Source organism: Caretta caretta, chromosome 2 (assembly GCF_965140235.1).
Source record: "Caretta caretta isolate rCarCar2 chromosome 2, rCarCar1.hap1, whole genome shotgun sequence".
NCBI classification, from domain to species: Eukaryota; Metazoa; Chordata; order Testudines; family Cheloniidae; genus Caretta; species Caretta caretta.
Window position 1 is genome coordinate 248415441 of NC_134207.1, and position 24498 is coordinate 248439938.

A 24498-nucleotide genomic window follows, 5' to 3' on the forward strand; every position below is an offset into this window, starting at 1 on the left:
TTATGGCTGACCCGCTTTACACAGTCTTCCACAGAGACGTAGTTTCTCTGAGATTACACCCCAAATTCATCCCAAAAGCAATCTCAGAATTTCATCTAAGCCAAGTCATCCACTTACCTGTCTTCTATCCAAGGTGCATGCCACCAAAAAGGACCGAAAACCCCACTCTCTGCGTGTCCATCAAGTCTTGGTATTCTACCTCCAGAGGACAAAATGCTTTAGGAAATCTCCAAAACTGTTTGTATCCTTTGCTTTCCTTCTCAGGTGTTCCTCAGACTGTATAAATGTATTTTGGGCTGCATCTTGCTTTGTTAGGAGTTAACAGAGATCCTGAAGGGAAGTGGAAGAAGCCCCATCACTTGAGACATTTTAAACAAGACTGGACATAGCACTAGACAATTTACTTTAGCAAACAATGCTTTGGCAGGAAGTTGGACTTAGATGCTCTGATAGCTTCTTTCCATCTCTATTAGAATCACAGAATTGAAAGTATTTCTTAGTGTAACTACAGAGTAGTGTGTTAAGGCTTTTCCCAGAGCTGGCATAGCAACAATAATTAGTACCACTCCCAACACTCCAGACCTTGAGGCTAGCTCAGAACAACACTTTACTTAATAGCTCCTCTGACAAACTCTACTTCTGTGATTGAAATTGTTGAGGAAACTAGCAAACTACAAAATACATCATGGGTGATTCTTCACTGCTGACTGACTTAAAGGGAAAGAGGAGCCTAGAAGAAAATATCCAGCTGCAGATGGGATGGATGGGCAGGAATAAATTTATATTATTGTAACTACCTGGTAAAGCAAGACTACAGCGCAGTGTTTGGTGGTTTAATCCTGAAAGTTAATGTATCCAGATTGCTTTATCTCAGTCCTTTCCCCCCATGATACAAGTGTAATTATAAAGAGAAGATCAAAATCTATCAAATGTATCAAACTATCACCAGAACAAGAAAACAATTTTACAAAGTATCAACACTACACTCATCTTTTCTGCGGAGTCTTTTTCACCTGACTTGAGATGCAGGCAGCTTTCTGAAGTTGAACTAGAAGTGTAAATACATCATCAGGTTTGGAATTTTTTGTTCAAGTTACCTGTAAAGAGGCAATCTGTATCTTTGAGAATACCTGTCACTAGAACGAGATTTTAAAACATTACACTGTTCCCAGAGAGGGTACCTGTGCAGCATTACTGCTTTTGGTTTTGAGGACACATGCTTGTTCTTAACTTTGTCTAGTACCTATTCATAAATCTTTTGGGATTATAAATCCTTGGGAGAATGGCCACTCTGCTTCTCACTAGGCTCATGGGGGTACATCTGCACTACAATAAAATAAAACCACCCTTCAATGAGTATCAAACCTGGCTTGACTGACTCAGGCTCATGCTACAGAACTACAAATAGCAGTGTAGACATTCCCAGTCAGGCTCTGAGACCCATCCCCCTCGCTGGGTTTCAAAGCCCAAGCAGGAACATCTACGCTGTTATTTATAGTGCTGAAGTGTTATCCCAAGTCTGTAGACCCAGGCTCTGCAACTCGCTGTCATAGATGGGGTTTTTGTTTCTTTCATTCTTTCTTTGTTCCTTTCTTGTTGTTTTTTCAGTGTAGACATACTCTGAGATAGTCTGGGTTCATTTACCTACTACAGTATCTCCGATTCTTGCTTTGACTGGCTGTTGTAGAGGCATTAGTTTCAGGGGGGTGATGAAATCTCTGCCCTGCCAGGCCTGTTCATGTCACCTGTGATGGTATGTACGAGGCATTTGATGCTCCCTGCTGGAGGTCTTGCTGCCTGTGTGCACCCAGCCTGAAGAAGGTGTCCTTTTGATGGGGGAGAAAGAGCAGTGAGTTTAGACTCCCAAAAACTGCCTAGCGAGACCGCCATGGTTCAGTCGCTGGTGGAACCAAGGAGAATTAGTCCTCCAGTGGCTAGAGAGTGGGCAGAAGTCAATCAGGGCTCAGCGGACAAGGTTTTTAAAAAGGGCTGGCTGTTTCCTCTAGTGGGCAATTCTGGGTGAAGCTGGGACAGGGGGCATAGGATCTCCTCCTCCAGCTGGGCCGGGCCTGGCCTGGCCAGGGCCTGACTCGGACTGCTCCTTTTTGAGTGGGCTAGTGAAAGACTGTTTTGTTTTATGTAAAGACTGTAAAGTTTAAAGGTATCTTGAGATGGACAGCAATTGACCGCTTTCAAATTAGCGTCTGCTCCGCTTTAAATTAGCATCTGTGAGACCTGACCCATAGCTTTGGAAATTGGCAGTAGAGGGAGAGAGAACAACTTTGTAGACATGTCTGCTCTGTGTGTGTGTCAGAGTTGAGCAATTTAAATCACATGATTTATTTTTTTAATCATTAATTTAAATCAGATTTAGCATTGTAAAATTAATTTGAAAAATTGTGGTGTTGTAACTTTATACTAAAATGTATAATGAACTCAATTATAAATGTTGAGTTTTTTGGTTTTGGTTTTGAATGCCATTACTAGTTGGTCTCTTACTTGAATTCTCTAAGACTCTAACATTTTCTAGCTATAGGCTAAAAGATGTTGAATATTAAGGCGCTGATGCTGCAAACACTTAAGCACAGGTAGTTACTTGAGTAAAATGAAATAGACCCAGTGAAGTCAATGGGATGACTCATGCTTAAAATTAAATGTGTGCATTAAGTGTTTGCATCATCGGGGTAAAAACTGTACCTCGATTTAAAAAAATTCTCTTAGTGACATAAAATCTTTGTCACTTAAAAATAAAATTATTTCAGTGTTAACAATGAAAAGTAATTTAGACTTCCAATACATGACCAAAGTTATTTTGTGCTTTTCGTACACACATTGGCCACAGAGCAAACCATTAATGTGGAATGCTCATGGTGTTGAACACAGAGGCAGGTGTGTGTTGTGTGTGTGTAAGAGAGAGAGATTGCTGTGCAGAGAGCTGGGGAGGGAGGCGGGGGGCTGATTTCGGGGTTTCCCTCTCCCCCTGCCTCAGGACTGGTTGCTTCCTGCCGCTGTCTGAACTTACAAGACAGCATGCTGACACACTCTCTGTCCCCCAAAACACACTGTCTCTCCCCCCCTCCTCCATACACATACACACTCCCTGTCACACACTCTGTCCCCCCTCCCTCCCCACTTCAGTTGAAAAGCAGCTGGCAATGTAGTAGGGTGCCCATGGAACAATGGGACTGGGAAACCTGCATCATGTGATGCTGTGTCTGCTCCATGTAAGAGGCACTGCAAACCCTTCCCAAAGCACCCTGTGGCCAGTTGCACAGTGGGATAGCTACCACAATGCACTGCTCTCTTTGCCGTTGCAAGAGCTGCTAATGTGGATACGCTCTACCGTCACAAGGAGCACAGTGTGGACACGCAACAGCGGTTTAATTCCAGCGCTTTAATAAAAGTGGTATAACTTGTTGCGCAGAAACTTGCCAGTGTAGACATACCCTGTTTCAACTTCATTAAGGTGTGCTGATAACAGGGAGGAAGCAGAAGCTGGTAGCATCTCTCAGTGATTAGACAAACCTGACAGGTACTCCTCCTGCCTTCAGAAATATTTTGCTATAATTAACAAATATTGAAATGTAATTCACCTCAAACCATATTTTAAATTAAAGCTCATGCTCAAATAAATTGGTTAGTCTCTAAGGTGCCACAAGTACTCCTTTTCTTTTTGCGAATACAGACTAACACGGCTGTTACTCTGAAATAAATTCAAATAGTACTTCCTGACCACTTTACACAAGATTCTCTTGCTAATATAGATTGTGTTTTAAAAACTGCCTCTCTAGGCAAACACAGTGTGGTAAATACTTATTTGTGAACAATAAGATAGCATGAAGCCATTCTCCCTGTGGCTAACGTGGCTAACTAGAATTCCAGCTTAGACTTGTATGCACGAAGAGATGCTGGCTATACCAGACTTCCTTATGACATATGCATGAGGAAAAATACTTAGTTTCAATTTAAAAAAAATCGTGTTAAGTTCATGCTTGCCCTACTGTCAGGCAGAAGATGAAAGAATTTGAGAGCAGAAGCAAAGTAAGATCTAAATTTAATAATTGAGATATATTGAACAGCAGTTTAGGGAGGTTCAGTGTAAGTGTTACACAAATCTCAGGGTAGATGGATCATTGATAAAATATCCAGTCACACTAAATATAACCATTGTAAATTTAATAGTCTAATGAGATAACTTGGTCTAATACAATAGAAATTGCAGATCTCAAGAATTACTGCACTTCCTATTCACTATCAGGAAATGTTTCCCACCAGCGCCTTCGTATTGAGGTATAGGAACTGTTCTACCATAGGCTGAAAGTAAGTGATCAATATTTGATATTTAGAATAGTGCAGAGATGGGAAGCTGAAATTTGGATGAAAGAACTGAAAATGTTGCAAATAAAAATGTATCCCAGCAGTTTGTAGGAGGAGGGTTTTTACTGTCCCTAGTGGTTACATTTTATAAATTCCAAGGTCTGCCTGTTTAGAGAACTGGAGTTCCCTCTGCAAATTCCAGAGTAATTGTATTTCAGCTGTAGTTCTTTTGCGGGTTTCTTGTGTTGTGCTAAGCCATCAGAGCAAAGTTAGACTGGTTAGTTTGTTTAACCTGAGATGCCATGGTAGCTTAGGGTTAAAAGGGGGCTTTTTAAACTGTTTTAATAGAATGTATGATCCCAAGTTCATAGCCTTTCAGACTAACGCTTACTTTTTCTTCTTCTAATCTTACTTCCCTTGCCAGACCCAGCCAGCACACCAAGTGGCATGATGCCTTTCATTGCTGTCTTTTCTCAGCACTTAAATAAGTGCCACCAGAGCCACTTTCTCCACTGCTCTGGTGCATCCTGTTTGGGTTATAATTAAGGTTAAGGTTTTGTCATGGTTATTTTTAGTAAAAGTCAATGACAGGTCACGGGCAATAAACGAAAATTCACAGTAGCCTGTGACCTCTGACTTTTACTAAAAATAACCATGACACAATGGGCCTGACGGGGGTGGGTGGGAAGAGGGGGAACGACAGCCCGAGCCCCACTGCAGAAGGGGGGTCCAGCACGTGCCACCCGCGGTGGCTGGGAGCTGCAGGTCTCCCCACCGCGTATAGCAGCTCGGAGCTCCGGGTGTCAGCACCAGCCTGCCTCCCTGGGGCTGGGAAATGTCATGGAGGTCTCTGAAAGTTGAGGAATCTGTGACCTCCGTGACATAATCTTAGCCTTAATTATAATTGAAGCCGTTTTCACCACCACTTTAGGGACACTCCTCCTGCTGCTGGAGTAGTATTTTGGACAATGTCCGTGATTAGCTGTGATTTGTTAACCTCAGAAAACCATGCCAGGATTTTAATCTATCAACTGAGACATTTTAAATAGGGGAGGTTATTATTTCCAGTGCAGTAAGTATTGCAAATAGCGCAGATGTTCCCGAACTATGGGGCATGCCTCTGGGGAGACATGGGTGTGCACCAGGAAAGACACCAGTTGCCTGTCTTTCGACTAGGAGTGTAGTACTGTTGGAGCAGATTCAGAGCTGTGCTCATCCTGGGGGTAGGGCAGAAGGAGCCAGGGCTCTTCCCAGGGGGCCATGAGCACCAGGGGAAGCAGCTTGCAGGGGCTTCTCTTTTCCATCCAGTGCTCTGCTCCCCAGCTCAGCCCTGCCCACAGCAGCTCAGCGGCTTTCCTGCTTCCCCATATTTCTCCCTTCAGCATCCCAGCACCTCTCATTCCCCTCATCCTCTCCCATGCCCTGTTCTCCAGCTCAGCTGGGGCTCCTCCATCTCCCCCTGTGCTTTCCTCTTTGGCGGAAGCACCATCTACAGTATTCTAGGGACTCCCCTCCACCCCATGTGTCTCCCCATCTCAACCCTGCCCTGCAATGGTATTGGGGCTCACCTCCATTTCCAAGGCCCCTGGCCCTACCTCGGCGCTGAACTGCGGTATCCCAGAGGCTCCCCTACGTTTGCCACTGAGCCATCACTCATCCCTGGGCAGTGGGGTGGGGCAAACTGGGTTTACCAGAAGGGTTCTCTTTCCAGTCTGCCACAGCTGTTCATTTCCTCTTTGGTGCCCCCATCATGGCAGCAGCCACTGTGTGAAGTGGTTTCAGAGTAGCAGCTGTGTTAGTCTGTATTCGCAAAAAGAAAAGGAGTACTTGTGGCACCTTAGAGACTAACCAATTTATGTGAGCATAAACTTTCGTGAGCTACAGCTCACTTCATCGGATGCATTCAGGGGAAAATATAGTGAGGAGATCTATATACACACAGAACATGAAAAAATGGGTGTGTCCCCCCACTGTTCCTCAGATGTTCTTGTTAACTGCTGGAAATGGCCCACCTTGATTATCACTACAAAAGGTTTTCTTTCCCTCCCCCCCTCCCCCCCCACACTCTCCTGCGGGTAATAGCTCATCTCAAGTGATCACTCTCCTTACAGTCTGTATGGTAACACCCATTTTTTCATGTTCTGTGTGTATATAAATCTCCTCACTGTATTTTCCACTGAATGCATCCGATGAAGTGAGCTGTAGCTCACGAAAGCTTATGGTCAAATAAATTGGTTAGTCTCTAAGGTGCCACAAGTACTCCTTTTCTTTTTGTGTGAAGTGGGCCATTAGTTCTGTGGAGGCTCTTAGTGCCATCTTCTTCCCCATTCCCCAGTGCTAAAGCTCGACGGCTCGCATGGGGGAGGAGCTACTGCAGGCACATAGTCCCTCTGGCTGGTTGGGTCAGGTCCCGGGGAAAGCCAACACCCTGGTGGTTCCTGCTTGGGGTGATGCACTGCCTCCCATATGGTACTGGAGAGTAACCTGTTGGTCCCAGACAGTGATGGTCCTACCTTGGGTCTGACTCTCCCTGCCCTGGGAACTGGGACAACCATGGTCAGTCCCAGCTACCAGCTCAGCATCCTCATTGACTTCCTGCCTACTTGGAGCTCACGGTGCTGGCAGACCTCTGAATGCCATGCTCTGCCCGCAGCTCCTGTGCACCAAGCCGACTGCACTAAAGGGGGCCCCGCTGCCTGTGAGCCCAATGTGAGTGAGCCTTGCTATCTTAATCCCTGGGCCCCTGGGAATTTGAGAAGGGGGGTGAGGAGAGGTATCACACAGTCAATGAATGTTACGATGTCCTAGAATGTTGGTGCAGTTTCATTTTAGCGGCTGTGAGGTGTAATCTTTTTGAACAGAACTGTGAGATAACATGAAAGGTGCTTTGGGAAATAACATTAGTGCTTTTGACACCCACTCTTATTATAATTATATTGATCTAAGCTGCTGTACTTTATTACTCATATTCTTGGAAAGTATAGGGTTTTCAGTTCTTTGTGTTGTTGTAGTAAACTATGGGGAAGTGCAATTGCGTTTAGTTTTTTGGGTTTTTTTTTCCTGTACATAGGAAGGCTCTCAACAAAGTTTCCGAACCCTGATCTAAAATATTCATTTGTTTTATAAGTGTAAATATAGTGTTATATGTTTATGACTTACCATTTGTTCTCTTTCAGCAGAAGCTTTTTAGTTCTCTGCCTTTCTACAAGTAAATTGCTTTGTAAAGTTTGAGTGGGGTCTTGTTTTAAAGAGACCATTAAACCCTTTGTTGTTTTCTAACACTAGTTTGGTTTTTATAGAAGAGAAAATATAAAAAGGGGTAGAAATGTAGCCCGTATTGTGGCCTCAGGTAAATGTCCCTTGTCTTCCTGGTATTGTGAAAAGGTCCCTATTCAATGCAAGTGAGTCTTTTTTAAGAATGGCTGCTGTATATTCTTAGGTGCCTAAGGCACTTCAGCAACTTTGAAATTTTTACCCATCATTACTAAGTCCCATGGTCTTCCAGTGGGATTTAAATGCTCCTGAAAATTCTGACCTATATTTTAATAAGTGTAACAGATCAAGGGGCACATTTCATTTCACTCCGTGGTGATTGTTTCATCAGCATTTCCCAATGACTTGCATTGGGAACATGGCAGTCCTAGTTTCAGTGCAAGAATGTTATCTTCTCATAGTTTCTTATAGACCCCCTCCCCCACCAAATACGTCAGCTTAATCTGATCTACCTAAACCACCGTGGGACACCCTCCTGAGTTCTTCATAAACTGTATTGGTTGTGGGTGAGATTGCCTCTAGGTGCACTTTGTAAAATGGGTGTAAAAGTTAAATATTAAATGTACAGGGGGTTAGGAACCAGGCCCTTTTCCTGTTTTTATTATTTGTGTTACGGTTGTGATTGCAGGCCCCAACTAAAATTGGGCCTCCATTCTGTTAAACACCCTACAAATGCATAGTGAGAGACAGTTCCTGGCCCACAAGGAATTTACAGTCTAAATAGATGAGGCAAGGAATGTGAGGGGAAATAGAGACACAAAGAGATCGAGCAATTTGCCCCCCAGGTCACAGCAGATGAGTGACTGGGCTGGAAAAAGAACCTAGGTCGTCTGACATCAGAGCAATGCCCTATGCACTAGACTACACTGTGTTTTCCTAATATGCAGAGATAAGAAGGAAGGTGGCTTCAAAGATTGCAACTGCAGCAATGTTATGGGGGGAGTGTTTCTTGGCTAACAGTGTCTTACAACGTGTAGGGCATGACAGGTCAAAACCAACACCTTAAACTCTGCCTGGGAGTTCTGTGGCAGCCAGCCAAACAATGGAAAGTGTTTCCTGCTTAAACACACTACTCAGTATGCAGCCAGAATGCAGCTGTCTAACTTCAGCTTCCACGTGATCTCAAGGTATAGCCCCACAGAGGGAACACTACAATAGTTTAGTCTGAAAGTCACAACGGCTTGGATAAGTGGAAAAAGTCCTCACTCTTCCTTCCAGGTAGAGTACTTTAGGGGGAAGACTTTCTAATTTATCATAGAAATATAGGGCTGGAAGGGGCCTCAAGAGGTCACCCCTAGTCCATGCACCCCACCACCAAATTGAGGCAGGATTAAGTACACCTAGAAAAGCACTCTTGGTCACAGTTGCTATCTACGCAGCTGCTATCCAGGAGCAGCCAAGGATCTAACAAGACCCATGCTTTCTGCTGTGTTGCAGAATCTGAAACCATAGCTCTAAGAGGTGTGAACTGTGCCATTCATCTCCAAGGGGACTAATTCAGGTACTCAATGATAACAAAGTATTAACTACATCACGGCTCTTCAAAAGGAGAAGGGAGACTATAGTTATGATCTGCACAACCTATTGAGAGTGACAGCTCATTTTGGCACTACCAGTGAATGAGGTTTGGAGAGCACTGTTACTTTCTCCACCCCAACCGAGAAGCCAAACCTAAGGAGCCTAGCAGAGCCCAGTTGGCCATGTGAGGCCCCCACAATGGGTCAGGCTCTAACAGCCTGGTGGGGCATATAAGCCTCACTGGGCAGTGAGGTAAGCCCATCACAAAGAGTCCAGCAGAGACCATGGGTGTGTTCAGACCCCACTGAGGAGGAGCTCAAGCCCGAAGAACCCAAAGAGCATGTGTGATCACAGTTAGAATATCTGCACACCAGTACTTTGGGGGTGGAGCTTATTGTGGGGGCATAGTTTAAAACAGTGTTAGCACAGATTTTTTTCCAGCCTGATCCATGACAGCAGTGAACACCTTGGCACAGTGAAAGACCTATTTTGTCTTTAGGTCAGGCATAAAATACTTTCTGTATTTAAGATTTTAGAAGTCTTTCTAACTTGTAATCGTAGATATATAGGGCTGGAAGGGACCTCAAGAGGTCATCTAGTCCATACACCCCACCCCATGCAGAGGTGGGATTAAATATACATAGACCATTCATGACAGGTGTTTGTCTAACCTATTCTTTAAAAATTCCAAAGACAGGGATTTTACAACCTTCCTAGATAGCCTGCTCCAGGGTTTAATTATCCTTATAATTAAATAGTTTTTTTCCTAATATCCAACCTAAATCTCTCTTGCTGCCAATTACTTCTTGTTTTACCATTGATGGACACGAAGAACAGTTAGTCAGTCTTTTCTTTATAACAACCTTTTACATATTTGAAGACTGTCATCTGGTCCCCCCTCAGCATTCTCTAGACTAAACAGGCCCAATTCATTCAATCTGTCCTCAAAGGTCATGTTTTCTAAACCTTTTTTCAGTTTTGTTACTCTCCTCTGGACTCTTTCCAATTTTTTCACCTCTTTCTTAAAGTGGGGAACACAAAACTGGACACAGTTCTCCAGGTGATGCCTCAACTGTGCTGAATATGCAGAACAGTTGCCTCCTGGGTCTTACATAAGAATGGCCATACTGGGTCAGACCAAAGGTCCATCTAGCCCAGCATCCTGTCTTCCAACAGTGGACAACGCCAGGTTCCCCAGAGGGAATGAACAGAACAGGTAATCCTCAAGTGATCCATCCCCTGTGCCCCATTCCCAGCTTCTGGCAAACAGAGGCTAGGGACACTATCCCTGACCATCCTGGTTAATAGTCATTGATGGACCTATCCTCCATGAATTTTTCTAGTTCCTTTTTGAACCCTGTTATAGTCTTGGCCTTCATAACATCCTCTGGCAAAGAGTTCCACAGGTTGACTGGCATTGTGTGAAAAAATACTTCCTTTTGTTTGTTTGAAACCTGCTGCATATTAATTTCATTTGGTGGCCCCTAGTTCTTAATCGTAGAAGGTTAGGGTTGGAAGGGACCTCAGGAGGTCATCTAGTCCAACCCTCTGCTTGAAGCAGGACCAATCCTGAATTTTTGCCCCAGATCCCTAAATGGTCCCCTCAAGGGTTGAACTTACAACCCTGGGTTTAGCAGGCCAATGCTCAAACCACTGAGCTATCTCTCCCCCTGTGTGATGAGAAGGAGTAAATAACACTTCCTGTTCACTTTCTCCATACCAGTCATGATTTTGTAGACCTCTCTCATGTCCCCCCTTAGTCGTCTTTTTTCCAAGATGAAAAGTCCCAGTCTTATTCATCTCTCTTCATACGGAAGCCGTTCATCATACCCCTAATAATTTTTGTTGCCCTTTTCTGAACCTTTTCCAAATCCAGTATATCTTTTTTGAGATGGGGCGACCACGTCTTCACGCAGTATTCAAGATGTGGGCATAGCCTGGATTTATAAAGAAGCCATATGATATTTTCTGTCTTATTATCTATCCCTTTCTTAATGATTCCCAACATTCTGTTTGCTTTTTTGACTGCTGCTGCACATTGAGTGGATGTTTTCACAGAACTATCCACAGTGACTCCAAGATCTCTTTCTTGAGTGGTAACAGCTAGTTTAGACCCCATCATTTTATACATATAGTTGGGATTATGTTGTCCAATGTGCATTACTTTGCATTTATCAACAGTGAATTTCATCTGCCATTTTGTTGCCCAGTCACTAGTTTTGAGAGATCCTTTTGTAACTCTTCGCAGTCTGCCTGTGACTTAACTATCTTGAGCTGTTTTGTATCATCTGCAAATTTTGCCACCTGACTGTTTACCCCTTTTTCCAAATCACTTATGAATATGTTGAATGGGATCGGTCCCAGTACAGACCTCTGCGGGACATCGCTACTCTCGATTCTGAAAACTGGCCATTTATTCTTACCCTTTGTTTCCTATCTTTTAAATCTCCCCACTGTGTTTTCCACTGCATGCATCCGATGAAGTGAGCTGTAGCTCACGAAAGCTTATGCTCAAATAAATTTGTTCGTCTCTAAGGTGCCACAAGTACTCCTTATCTTTTAACCAGTTACCAATCCATGAAAGAACCTTCCCTCTTATCCCATGACTGCTTACTTTCCTTAAGAGCCTTTGGTGAGGGACTTTGTCAAAGGCTTTCTGAAAATTTAAATACACTGTATCCACTGGATCCCCCTTGTCCACGCTCCTGTTAACACATCCTAGAATGACATTTGCCTTTGTCATAACTGCATATTACTGTTGTCTTATATTCAATTTGTGATCCAAATAACCACCAGAGCCTTTTCTGTGGTGCTGCTGCCTAGCCAGTTATTCCCTATTTTGTATTTTGGGCATTTGATTTTTGCTTCTTAAGTGTAGTACTTGGCACTTAGGTATGTAAAATCTTTAAGGTTTTCTGGAGTGTTTTTTTAATTGGACTTTAATTGACCTGAAAGTGTTCCTTAAACAGATTCTGTGTTCTAGTGAATTCTCAAAGAGTGTGTGATCACCTGTATAAAGCATTTATTTTAACCCGGAACATCTTGGAACTTAAAAAAAAAAAACAAAAAAAACCCAAAAGCTGTTGCTTATACAATACTCAGATCACCAGTCATATTAATCCTTACTACTGAGCAAAAAGATCTGTCTGGAAATTTACCATTTTTATGTCTCCCACTTTCTTTGTCTCATAAACATCAACTTTCATAGAATAGACTCAGTTCTTTAGTACCGGGGTTCTCAATCTTTTTCTTTCTGAGGTCCCCCCTAACGTACTGTAAAAACTCCCCCAGCCCACCATTGCCATAACTATTTTTCTGCATATAAAAGCTAGGGACAGCGTTAGAAGGTAGCAAGCAGGACAGTTGCACAGGGCCCTGCACCACAGTGGGCCCCACAAAACTAAGTTGCTCAGGCTTCAGCTTCAGCCCGAGGTGGCGGGGCTTAGGGCCCCGAGCTTCAGTCCTGTACAGTTTCGGCTTTCTGCCCTGGGCCCCAGCAAGTCTAACATTGGCCGTGCTTGGGGGATCCCCTCAAACCTGTTTGCAGCTCCCCAGGGGGCTCTGGACCCCTGGTTGAGAACCACTGCTATAGTACACATCATTTCGGAATTACTGTATGTGTCAGTCCAAATTTGTCTTCTGCATTTCCTTAAATATTGTGTACTTGTCTATTTGAAAATTTAAAACATGAAAGTATTGAAAACTCGAGTGCATCGTTAGTTACCAACTTGATTAGGCACTACTTAGAACAAATGACTGGAACTCAAGTGTTCTGAACAATTTTATTGTAGCTACAGCTGTCTCACTTACTTTCTGCCTGGTTAGAGCTGAGGAAGCTATTTGTAGCAAGCCTCTTTTCTGGCTGCGTATTTTCCACAGGCAGACTTGAATTTCTGAACCTTATCCTCTTCCCCAGTTCAAGGCAATTGCACAGTGCCTCAATTCCTGCAATTACTAGAAAACAATTCAGAATTGTCTACAAGGCTCCACTGTCTGGCCATGCCCCTTTCACGTTCACACCAGATCCTTTGCCCCCAGTACCATGAACAAAAGCTGTGGTTCAGCACTCCTGCCTGTCCATTGCAGTCCTAGCTGCTAGGGCTGGCTCTGGGGTCAGCAGTGAGAGAGATACACTTCCTACACTTGCCTCTTTCGGTAGGGGCTGAAATTTCCAAGGCTCTGTTCTCCAAATGGGACCATTCACTGAGCTCTGTAATTGTTCCTCCTTCCTATCCTGGCAGAGCAGGCTAAGTGGAACAAGCTGAATTGTAAGTGGTACTCCACCTGTAAGTTGACCAAGTGATGAATCACAAAACGGGAGTAGCCCATAGCACCTTGCTGTACCCTGGGTAGGAGTTTAGAGTTTGGATAGTTTGTTTAGAGCCTTCACTTAACCACAGCAATGCACATGCATCACCAAGACTCCTTCAGCAAGTTGTGTATTGCAGGTCAAGCTTCTTAGTACTCCTTAAAACAAACTATTCAAGTCCAGTAATTTTCCCCTACTCCTCTAAAGGGAGAATTCCAGGGTGCCATACTAGTTTCTCTAGTGTATAAGTGAATCATTTGGCAAGGAAGGTAGAATTTCCAAGGAGAGTGGGAACCCAAATGTCTCAACTAGGAAAGAGGTCAGTCCCAGACAGCAAATAAACTTTCCATTTCACAAATTCATTGGTTGTTTGAAGTGTTTGCCAAACACACACTCCACTAAAAATAATTACACAAAAGTTGCAAATACAGACCTATATCAGTCTGTTGTTTAGTTGTGAGCTACTTGCTATGACCCTGTCTTTCACTACTGGCTGTTCTTGGAGCATGATTGGTCACCTAAGCCACAAGTTGCTATGCCTTGACTAGATGATTGAAACATTTATAAATAGATTATAGGAAACTGAAGGTTGATTCTGTTTATTGTGAACAGATTTTTCATTTCCTTTGAATATGTTCTGAACAAAAAGTCTACTGGAAATAACTAAAAGGCTGCAAATACCGTTGCAGAGTTCTATATTTGAACAAATGTTCATTAATGCCTTTTTTCATTATTCCCCCAGTTACGTTCTACAGGGTTGCCTGTTCTGGATATTATTTACCATTGCACAGATGTCATACTTTCTGAATTTATGTTCAGTATTGCAACCATGAAGCTGTCCTAGATATCTTTTTTAAAAATACCCTATTGAAATAAAATAACCATACATGCAATCAGGTCTGATGCACGCTATTGTTACGTTTATTTTACAGAGTTCGTTTAGTAGAGAGAGGATCACCTCATAGCTTGCCCCTAATGGAATCAGGAAAAGTAAGTACTGAACATGTCTTCTGTACTGTTAAACGTTTCTTTAATTTCCACATTGTTAATTTTTCTAAGGTGAATTTAGTGCTGAGGAAAGCTTTGTACAGACTGCAGTCCTGTCGTTATCCACAGAGACGTTACAGCACAGTAGCATTGACAGAGCTCTTAACATTACTCTAACAACTTATCTCCCTTTGTTCTGAGGGAATTGCTTCCTACTCCTGAGATGGTAGTTCACTATCTGCCTATGCAGTCCTCTGACTTGCTTTAGAGACAACTACTGGCACCTTTCTTGGCAGTGGTGGTTTTAATGATGACACATATCTCCTGTAAATTGGACTGAGACCACCAAGACATTTCCACCTTATTCATAGGCCACCAGACATCTGGCAGGGGAAACATCTCTGGGATGTATGGGAAACAGTGTGGACTGGTGGTTAGATCACTGGACAGGGACTCAAGAAACCTGGGTTCTATACCTGACTCTGTCACTGGCTGAGTTGGTGATCATGGACAAGTCATTTTACCTCCCCGTGCCTCGGTTTCCTCCTCTGTAAAATGGGGATGATACTGATTGTCTGTATAGAGCATTTTGAGATCTACTGATGAAAAGCGCTAGATAAGAGCTACGTATTTACTTATTGCTACCAAGATGGGCTAAATTTGAACCAGTTTCTGTAAGTGTGAAAGGATCTATTGCTGCCCTGAGCATCCAGACAATCTAGCTTAAAGAACTGAAACGGAGGCTCTTGGCACCATAATATATTCATTATTTTCCCCATGTGAATGTTATCTTTGGCAGAAAACACTATCTGTCTATCAGGGTTTTATCCTGCCATCTGTTCTTATAGTGTATGGGCACCTTCCATAGGAAGCCATAGCAAAGTCCCTAGTGGATTTCCTGCAGTCACTGGTTCTTGACCCATTTCTGAGTAAAAACTCTATTTGGGGTAGAGTTTTTGGTTTTGAATATTTTAGAGCCTATTCAGTATTTTAAAAATTATTTATTTATTTTTGGTAGGAAGGGGGTGTCACTGTTGTGTCATTCTTACGACAGAAAAGCTTTTACGAAGAGGAGGGTTTGCAGCATTTCCTAAATACAGTCAGTCTGGATTGGCTTACTCTCTTATGCAGTTTTCTTCCACATCTGAATCCCTTGACTGATAAAAAGGAAAGAGAGGGATTTTCTTATCAAAAAGTTTACTGGCAGCAATCTGTAACAGCACAGAATTAGGTATATCTACCACAACTAGCTAATACCATTCCTTAAGTAATATGTCAAATTTTTTAAAGATTTTTTTAACGAGTCAGGTAAAGGGCTTCTGGGGACAAGTATCATTTATATAGTTACATAAACAGACACGTACATCATCTGGTTTCTTACAGAATATGACTCACTTTGTCTTTTAATAGATCCTCCCTGGAGTTCGCATCATTATTGCTAATCCTGAAACAAAGGGACCCTTAGGGGATTCTCATCTTGGTGAGGTGAGTCACAAAAATTGCCCCTCGGTCTGTAATGAATGAAATTACAGGAGCAAAAGCCACTTTACACTGTATTAGTGGCTTCCTTAAATAAATATAAAGATATGCCAAGCTCATAAATACCTGTCGACCATACAGCTTTATAACATGTGAAATTAACAGTAAAAGAGTTGCTGTTGCTGTTAAAAACCTTTTTCTTGTTGAACTTCAAAACTGTGAGTATCTCTTTAAGAAAAGCTCGGAGACCCTTTTTTAAAATAACCTGCTTTTTCCATCTACATTTTCTACTTGTCTTATTACTTCTGAAATGGAGTAATGGTTATTTCTTTGATTAGTCTAACTTCAACTACACAGAGTTCCTTTATTCTTTTTCTGATCACTATAACCTAAAATGTTCTGTTTAATGTAGTTTAGCAAAGCTGTACACATTTCCTGCTTATTTCATGTTTCAGAGAATAATAAAATTGAACTTAACATTTTATTTTCAATGAGCAAATAAAGATTTCAATAAATGAAATAATTTGTACGGTCATGATTAAAATTACAGTACAACTTTTGAGAATATATAATCTTTCTGAAAAAATGAGTTCCCGAAATCCCAATGTTTTGTGCTAAGGCTGGAGTACAATATTTTGGCTAAAAAATACTGTCAGTGCCTTTTTCATTATTCCGGAAAAGGTCATTAGTATAGCTTAGTACTGACTTGCCTGTCTCTCAAGAGTTGTTATGAAGCTATCTTTAATATTTTGAAGATGAAAAGTGCTTTGTAAATACTAAGTGCTATTATTGTTTAATAACTAAGGGGGACACTCACCAAAGTAGTCTTATTGGGTGAGTTTCTGGCCCCTTGGCGTTATACCAAATGAAAAGACCAAGACAGTGTAAACAGTCTTGGATCAAGTTGGGGAAGAATTTCCCCAGCATAGACACTGTGAAAGACCTGTCTATAAAGCTGTCATCAAAGGACCACCCTCAAAGTCTTAGTGTAGCGGGCATAAGTGGAAGGGGCATGTCAGGACAGCATCACAGAACACAGCACTGTGGAAATGCTGGGTAGCACTGCAGCCCACAGTACAATCCTATGAGACTGATAGAAATTAGGCAGTTCTGGGGGCTTGTCAAAGTTATGCCAGGAGCCTCTTGAGCCCTCAGAGCAGCCCAAGACCAGGAGAATGCAAAGGCTAGGCACCACTTCCCTGAGGCACAGAACCTCACTCATTGACTTCAGCAAAGCTACTCATGTGTAAGGCAAGCAGGATTTGGCCCTCAAATAAGTATAGAAATAAGGTGAGTGTTGAATCAGAAAACATCATGCTAAAAGGTACTATAGAAGTATCTAGTTATGATTAAAAATAGACGCAAGAATTTTCAAGAATTCTTCACTCTGGATAGATACTTTAATTAATGCCAGTGTAATTGCTTTTAACTTAGATATGGGTTCACAGTGCTCATAATGCCAGTGGATATTTTACCATATATGGAGATGAATCTCTGCAATCAGATCACTTTAATTCAAGACTCAGCTTTGGAGACACACAGACTATTTGGGCTCGGACTGGCTATTTGGGGTTCTTGAGGAGAACAGAACTTACAGATGCAAATGGAGGTAAGACCGCTAGTTCCATTTAAAAATGTGTGTTTATACATAGCTTTGAAAGTGCTATAAAGATGTTCACTCACGTGTAGCCTGGTCTGTTGTATGCATCAACATTCACCATTAAGTGCTCTATAACCCTCCAAAGAAGCATTTTCAAAATAGATGTCAATAAGAAAATAAAACAGTGGAACAAGATGCCTGCCAAAAATGACTACCTGATTATATTCCTTTTGTTAGATGTGTGCTTTTGTATGTTTTCTATACACACTGTAAGCTCCCTGAGGAAGAGACCTTCTGATTCTGTATACAAAATGTCTCTTTACTTTTCGTCTGGAAAAAATATGGAATATTCTTACACGTTTTGCACCACTGCTGCAACTGGATCTGCATGGACAGATCTTTGCTTATGGAACACTGCTGCAGGATTGGGGATTGGGCTTTTTGTGAAGACATCCTCATTTATTAATCCTGTTTCTATGAAGTTATTAACAAAAGCTTTCCTATTTTTGAACTCACCCTGTCTTTAAGACTATAGGAGCAAGTAATAAACATTTACTATAAGCTGTAGCTTGTAAATGAAGATACAGGGAATATTTTGTTTTCTATCAAGGAAGCACAGGGGCCATATTAATCACTAGTGACATATACTGTATATTGACAAAAGATAGGGTAAGTAAACAAATGCTGTGAGGCAAAAGACAGTCAGTGTGGCTGAAATTCTCTGATTGGGAAATTATTATGACTTGCAAAATACAGAGACTGGCTGTGATGGTAGCTGAAATTGCTAGCGCAGTATAGTTTCCAGTGTATCAATAGCATTCACAGTGCCACTGTTAAGAACCAACTGAATCTGTTTGAATTACGGCTGTCAAGCGATTAAAAACATTAATTGCGATTAATTCCACTGTTAAACAATAATGGACTACTATTTATTTTAAAAAATGTGGATGTTTTATACATTTTCAAATATATTGATTTCAATTACAACACAGAATACAAAGTGTCAAGTGCTCACTTTATTTTTATTTTTGATTACAAATATTTGCACTGTAAAAAACAAAAGAAACAGTATTTTTCAATTCACCTAATACAAGTACTGTAGCGCAGTCTCTTTGTCATGAAAGTTGAATTTACAAATGTAGAATTATATACAAAAAAAAACTGCATTCAAAAATAAAACAATGTAAAACTTTAGTGCCTACAAGTCTACTCAGTCCTACTTCTTGTTCAGCCACTCACTCAGACAAACAAGTTTGCTTGCAATTTGCAGGAGCTAATGCTGACCGCTTCTTGCTTATAATGTCACCTGAAAGGGAGAACAGGCATTCACATGGCACTGTTGTAGCTGGCGTCGCAAGATATTTACGTGGCAGATGTGCTAAAGATTCATATGTCCCTTCAAGCTTCAACCACCATTCCAGAGGACATGCATCCATGATGATAACAGGTTCTGCTCAATAATGATCAAAAGCAATGCGGACCGATGCATGTTCATTGTCATCATCTGAGTCAGATGCCACCAGAAGAAAGTTGATTTTCTTTTTTGGTAGTTTGGGTTCTGTAGTTTCCGCATCGGCGTGTTGCTCTTTTAAGACTTCTGAAAGCATGATCCACACCTTGTCCCTCTGAGAGTTTGGACGGCGCTTCAGATTCTTAAACCTTGGGTCGAGTGCTGTAGCTATTTTTAGAAATCTCGCATTGGTACTTCCTTTGCGTTTTGTCAAATCTGCAGTGACAGTGTTCGTAAATCAAACAACATGTGCTGGCTCATCATCCGAGACTGCTATAGCATGAAATATATGGCAGATTGCAGGTAAAACAGCAGGAGACATACAATTCTCCTCCAAGGAGTTCAGTCACAAATTTAATTAATGCATTATTTTTTAACGAGCATTATCAGCGTGGAAGCATGTCATCTAGAATGGTGGCCGAAGCATAAAGGGGCATATGGATGTTTAGCATATCTGGCACGTAAATATCTTGCAATGCCAGCTACAAAAATGCCATGTGAACGTCTGTTCTCACCTTCAGGTGACATTGTAAATAAGAAGCAGGCAGCAGTATCTCCCGTGAATGTAAACAAACTTGTTTCTCTTAGAAATTGGCTGGACAAGAAGTAGGACTGAGTGAACTTGTAGGCTAAAGTTTTACATTGTTTCGTTTCTTCATGCAGTTATATATAAAAAAAATACATTTGTAAGTTATACTTTCACTATAGATACGCACTACAGTACTTGTATGAGGTGAATTGAAAACTAGTATTTCTTTTGGTTATCATTTTTACAGTGCAAATATTTGTAATAAAAAATAATAATATAAAGTGAGCGCTGTACACTTTGTATTCTGTGTTGTAATAGAAATCAACATATTTGAAAATGTAGAAAAATATCCAAAATCTGTAATAAATTTCAGTTGGTCTTCTAATGTTTAACAGCGTGATTAATCGCAATTACATTTTTAATCACAATTAATTTTTTGAGTTAATCCCATGAGTTAACTGCGATTAATTGACAGCCCTAATTTGAATAGAACCTAATCAGATGAATTTGATAGGTCTGAAGCCCTGTTTATAATTGCTGTGTATTAAGATTACTGTCCAGTTCCTCATATTTAGATCTTCCTAAAGGCATTTAATCTTATATAGTAACTCCTCACTTAAAGTCGTCCCAGTTAACATTTCGTTGTTATTTTGCTGATCAATTAGAGAACATGCTCATTTAAAGTTGTGCAATGCTCCCCTATAATGTCGTTTGGCAGCCGCCTGCTTTGTCCACTGCTTGCAGGAAGAGCAGCCCGTTGCAGCTAGCTGTTGGGGGCTTGGAACCAGGGTGGACTAGCAGCCCCCCAACAGCTCCCCGCTCCCCTAAGTCCCCTGTGCAGCAGCCGCCCAGGAGGCTACCAATTGCCGGCAGTTCAGCTGGCCCTCAGAGAATCATAGAATATCAGAGTTGGAAGGGACCTCTGGAGGTCATCTAGTCCCACCCCCTGCCCAGAGCAGGATCAATCCCAACTAAATCATCCCAGCCAGGGCTTTGTCCAGCCTGACCTTAAAAACTTCTAAGGAAGGGGATTCCACTACCTCCCTAGGTAACGCATTCCAGTATTTCACCACCCTCCTAGTGAAAAAGTTTTTCCTAATATCCAACCTAAACCTCCCCCACTGCAACTTGAGACCATTACTCCTTGTCCTGTCATCTGCAATCACTGAGAATAGTCTAGATCCATCCTCTTTGGATCCACCTTTCAGGTAGTTGAAAGCAGCTATCAAATCCCCCCTCATTCTTCTCTTCTGCAGGCTAAACAATCCCAGCTCCCTCAGCCTCTCCTCATAACTCATATGTTCCAGACCCCTAATCATTTTTGTTGCCCTTCGCTGGACTCTCTCCAATTTATCCACATCCTTCTTGAAGTGTGGGGCCCAAAACTGGACACAGTACTCCAGATGAGGCCTCACCAATGTCGAATAGAGGGGAACGATCACGTCCCTCGATCTGCTCGCTGTGCCCCTACTTATACATCCCAAAATGCCATTGGCCTTCTTGGCAACAAGGGCACACTGCTGACTCATATCCAGCTTCTCGTCCTCCCCGCACTGCTATGTGCTGCTCCTGCCCTCTGCCTTGGAGCTGCTCTCCAGAGCCTTCTGCTTGCTGAGGGGGGCTAATGTCAGGGTGTCCCCCTGCTCCTGCACCCCACTTACCCCATCTCCATAGAGCCGGGGGGGGGGGGCATGAGGACAGAGGGAGCTTCCTGGCAGCAGCTGCTGCAATCCCAGCTTGCTGATGAACTTAACAAGGTAGTGAACTTAAGAGTGGTGTCAGCGTATTTAAAGGGGCAATGCGCATCTCTCTCTCTCACACACAGGGTGCGTGTCTCTGTCTGCCATGCTGCCTCCCCACCCTCCATTCCTGCTGCCTTGTAGAGTCTGAGGCTACATTAACAACGAGTTAACCCTTGAGGGCTCAGCCGAGTGCTAGTTCATCATTTAGCAGAAAGGCATTCCCTGGGAAATATCCCACCCTCTGACTCCACCACCTCAACCAAGCTTCACAATCATATCTGTGTACAGTATTAAATTGTTTGTTTAAAACTTATACTGTGTGTGTGTGTGTGTGTGTGTGTGTAGTCTTTTGTCTGGCAAAAAAAAAATTTCCTAACCCCCCCCCCATTTACATTAATTCTTATGGGGAAATCAGATTCGCTTTACATGGGTTTCGCTTAAAGTCGCATTTTTCAGGAACATAACTACAACGTTAAGTGAGGAGTTACTGTAAATCATTTTGTAGGACTTTCTTGCTTTATTAATTATTTTATCCAGGAAAATGCTCTGAAGCTATAAGGGGTCCAAGGAGCAGCAGGGATTCTTATTCTGAGAGAATAGTAACTGAGTGTTTTCTAGTCTTTCGTTTCCAGTGGAATAAATCTTCCCATGAAGTAGTCGTGGCACACTTCCCTCTCCTTCCTTTCTCAACTCCCTCTTCAGAAGGACAGGTCCCTCTTCTACACAGCATCTGGGAGATGTCTTCATTGAGACTCAAACGCCATTGCCACAGCCAATATATTTTCTCTTATGGATGACATATGTTAGTTTATGATAAGTCTAAGATCCCAGAAGAACTCTCATCTCAGCTTAGGGGTGGCTGGTTGGTTTTTTTTGTCTTGTCTCTAACTGATAAAAATTCATGATACAAACAAATTGCAACATTGTCATAGTTTTGTCTTAATCAGTGATTTGATATCAGCAATATAGCATATTATTTCGGCATCATAGGCAGACACCATAGTGGTTTAATATTCAAAGCTGCAAGATAGATTCAAATCCCAGAAGGGTCAGTTTCATTCATTGTCCTTCAGAGGCAGATAAACAGAACGCCATACAAGTCACTCTGTCTGCTCTACATAAGAATAGAGATTTGATCCGGTGTTGGCTAAAAATTTCTTCTTCTCCTATGTTGTGCTCAGCAACCTAATTAGCTGCTGCCCTCCATCCCACATTGTATTTCAGTAATCGTGAATGTATATAACTTGTAATGTGCTTTGGATCTTCTGAAATTCAAGGATACTTTATAAATGGAATGTTGTTATTTTACTAATCTGGATATTTGTATAATTTATTTGATATAGTACAGATTTAAGTCGTTGCTTTTCCCTCTCTGTAACTAGAGCGACATGATGCACTTTATGTTGTGGGTGCACTAGATGAAGCCATGGAGTTACGAGGGATGAGATATCATCCAATTGATATTGAGACATCAGTAATTAGAGCACACAAGAGCATCACAGAATGGTGAGTGTTGTGAAACATTATCTCAAACTCTAGCCTATAAGATGTTTTCTGTGTTTTTGCTTGGATAGCGCAGTTGATTTAGGAAATATACCAGTGTTCCAGGAGTTTATCACTTGATCATAAATTATACACTCTCTAAGCTAAAACTTGGTATAAGCCGTTTTTATCAGAAAAGACAATTTTCTTTACTCTTTTTGGTTTTTTTTAAAAACATGCAACATACTGTTTGGTGGTAATTGGTGGGGTTTTGGTTTTATTCTGAGTTATTTTTAGCAGTGGGGTTTCGAAGCTTAGCTGTTTGTTTTCTTTCTTCAATCTTTTTTGGAATTCCTTTAGAAAGCAACATAGCAAGTTAGTTTCATTATGGAGCTGAGACCAATTATTGATTAAATATCAAGATGCTGAGTTAGTGATTATCTGCTTTTCCTGAGGGTTTCTACAACACAATTTGTAGCATTTATATATTGTATAAGTAATTGTTTGCAAGGGGCCAGTACTATACTTGCAGAAAATATTGTATAAAGGCATTCGGTAAAATTTTCAAAAGTGCCTTTGTCCCATTGACTTTCAGTGAGATTTAGGTGCTTTTTGAAAACTTCACCCATTTTCAGTGTATATTTCACTTTCTGCCTAGCCTCTTCTAGACTTAGGGCATTAACTTTACATCTACTGGTCAAAACAGATCTCTTGCTCATTATATTTTTTGATATTTTCAATAATTATGGCAACGAGTATGCCTATGCAGTGGAATTTATACAGGTGACTGTAGACTGTGGATAGGCAGATGGCTACTGTGGGTAGCTGATATTTATTTGTATATTTTATATCTTGTAAAAAATCAAAATTGCAATCCAGTTGTGCTGCTGGTATGAGTATTCACATCTTATCACTGCAGCCGTGGTCTGCCCTCCCCTGCTCCTTTATCTACTTCTTGCACCTTATCTTAATTCAGGCCCCAGTCCTGTAATCAGCTCCATGTAAGCAAAGTCTTGCATGGATCCTGTTGATGATCACATCCTTATTATGTAAGATTTTCAGAGTTGGGACCATATTTTTCATATGTCTGTCTGGGGCCTGTCACAATGGGACCCTGACCCTCATTGGGTGGTACCATAATACAAATATAATTTAATAGTTATGACAGAGTGCGCTTTATTGGCTAATAAGGGTATTTTATTAAATCATTACATGTGTATCTTACTATAAAATGCAACTTTCGCTAATTGAACTGCAGCATGCAAATGAACTAAACATTATTCTAATTATCAGTCACAATCTATGTGACCCTCTTAACTGTTTCCTCCTTGTAAGAAAAATGTCTTCCTGTCAAAATACCAAACCACAACAAACAGAGAGAGGGGAAAACTCAACAAAGCAGTAGAACACCGTGGATTACAGATGTGAAAAAGGACTGTGTGATTGTTTAATTTAAAACGGAATATTGATGGATTTTACTTTTCATAAAATGTAGCAGGCAGGATTTTAGTTTTACTGAGGCTTCATTCATCAAAACACCTCAGTGGAATTATGGTAATAATTCATAGTTGCCGTCTCCTTACTTCTTATTTCTCCATGGCGCAGGCACCACTATGAAATGGCCTACATGTAGCATGTTTATGTAGAGCTTAATCTTATAGAGATGAGGTAACAGATCTGAGGTATGCAATTTAAGTCAGGTGTCTCCCCCCCCGCCCCGACATCTCTTAAAGTCCACAAAAAGATTATATC

General features: G+C 41.6%; 1 protein-coding gene across 12 annotated transcripts in view; it reads left to right on the plus strand.

The window, feature by feature from the left end:
• The window catches only part of DIP2C (disco interacting protein 2 homolog C), a 483413-nt gene that overhangs the window by 445999 nt on the left and 12916 nt on the right, over positions 1 to 24498 (plus strand). For all 12 annotated transcript variants that reach the window (XM_048837652.2, XM_048837656.2, XM_048837651.2 and 9 more), the window contains 4 exons: positions 14350 to 14407; positions 15815 to 15889; positions 17318 to 17492; positions 22647 to 22770. In XM_048837652.2, the coding sequence (XP_048693609.1) occupies positions 14350 to 14407; positions 15815 to 15889; positions 17318 to 17492; positions 22647 to 22770 (432 nt within the window). The remainder of the gene's footprint in view (positions 1 to 14349; positions 14408 to 15814; positions 15890 to 17317; positions 17493 to 22646; positions 22771 to 24498) is intronic.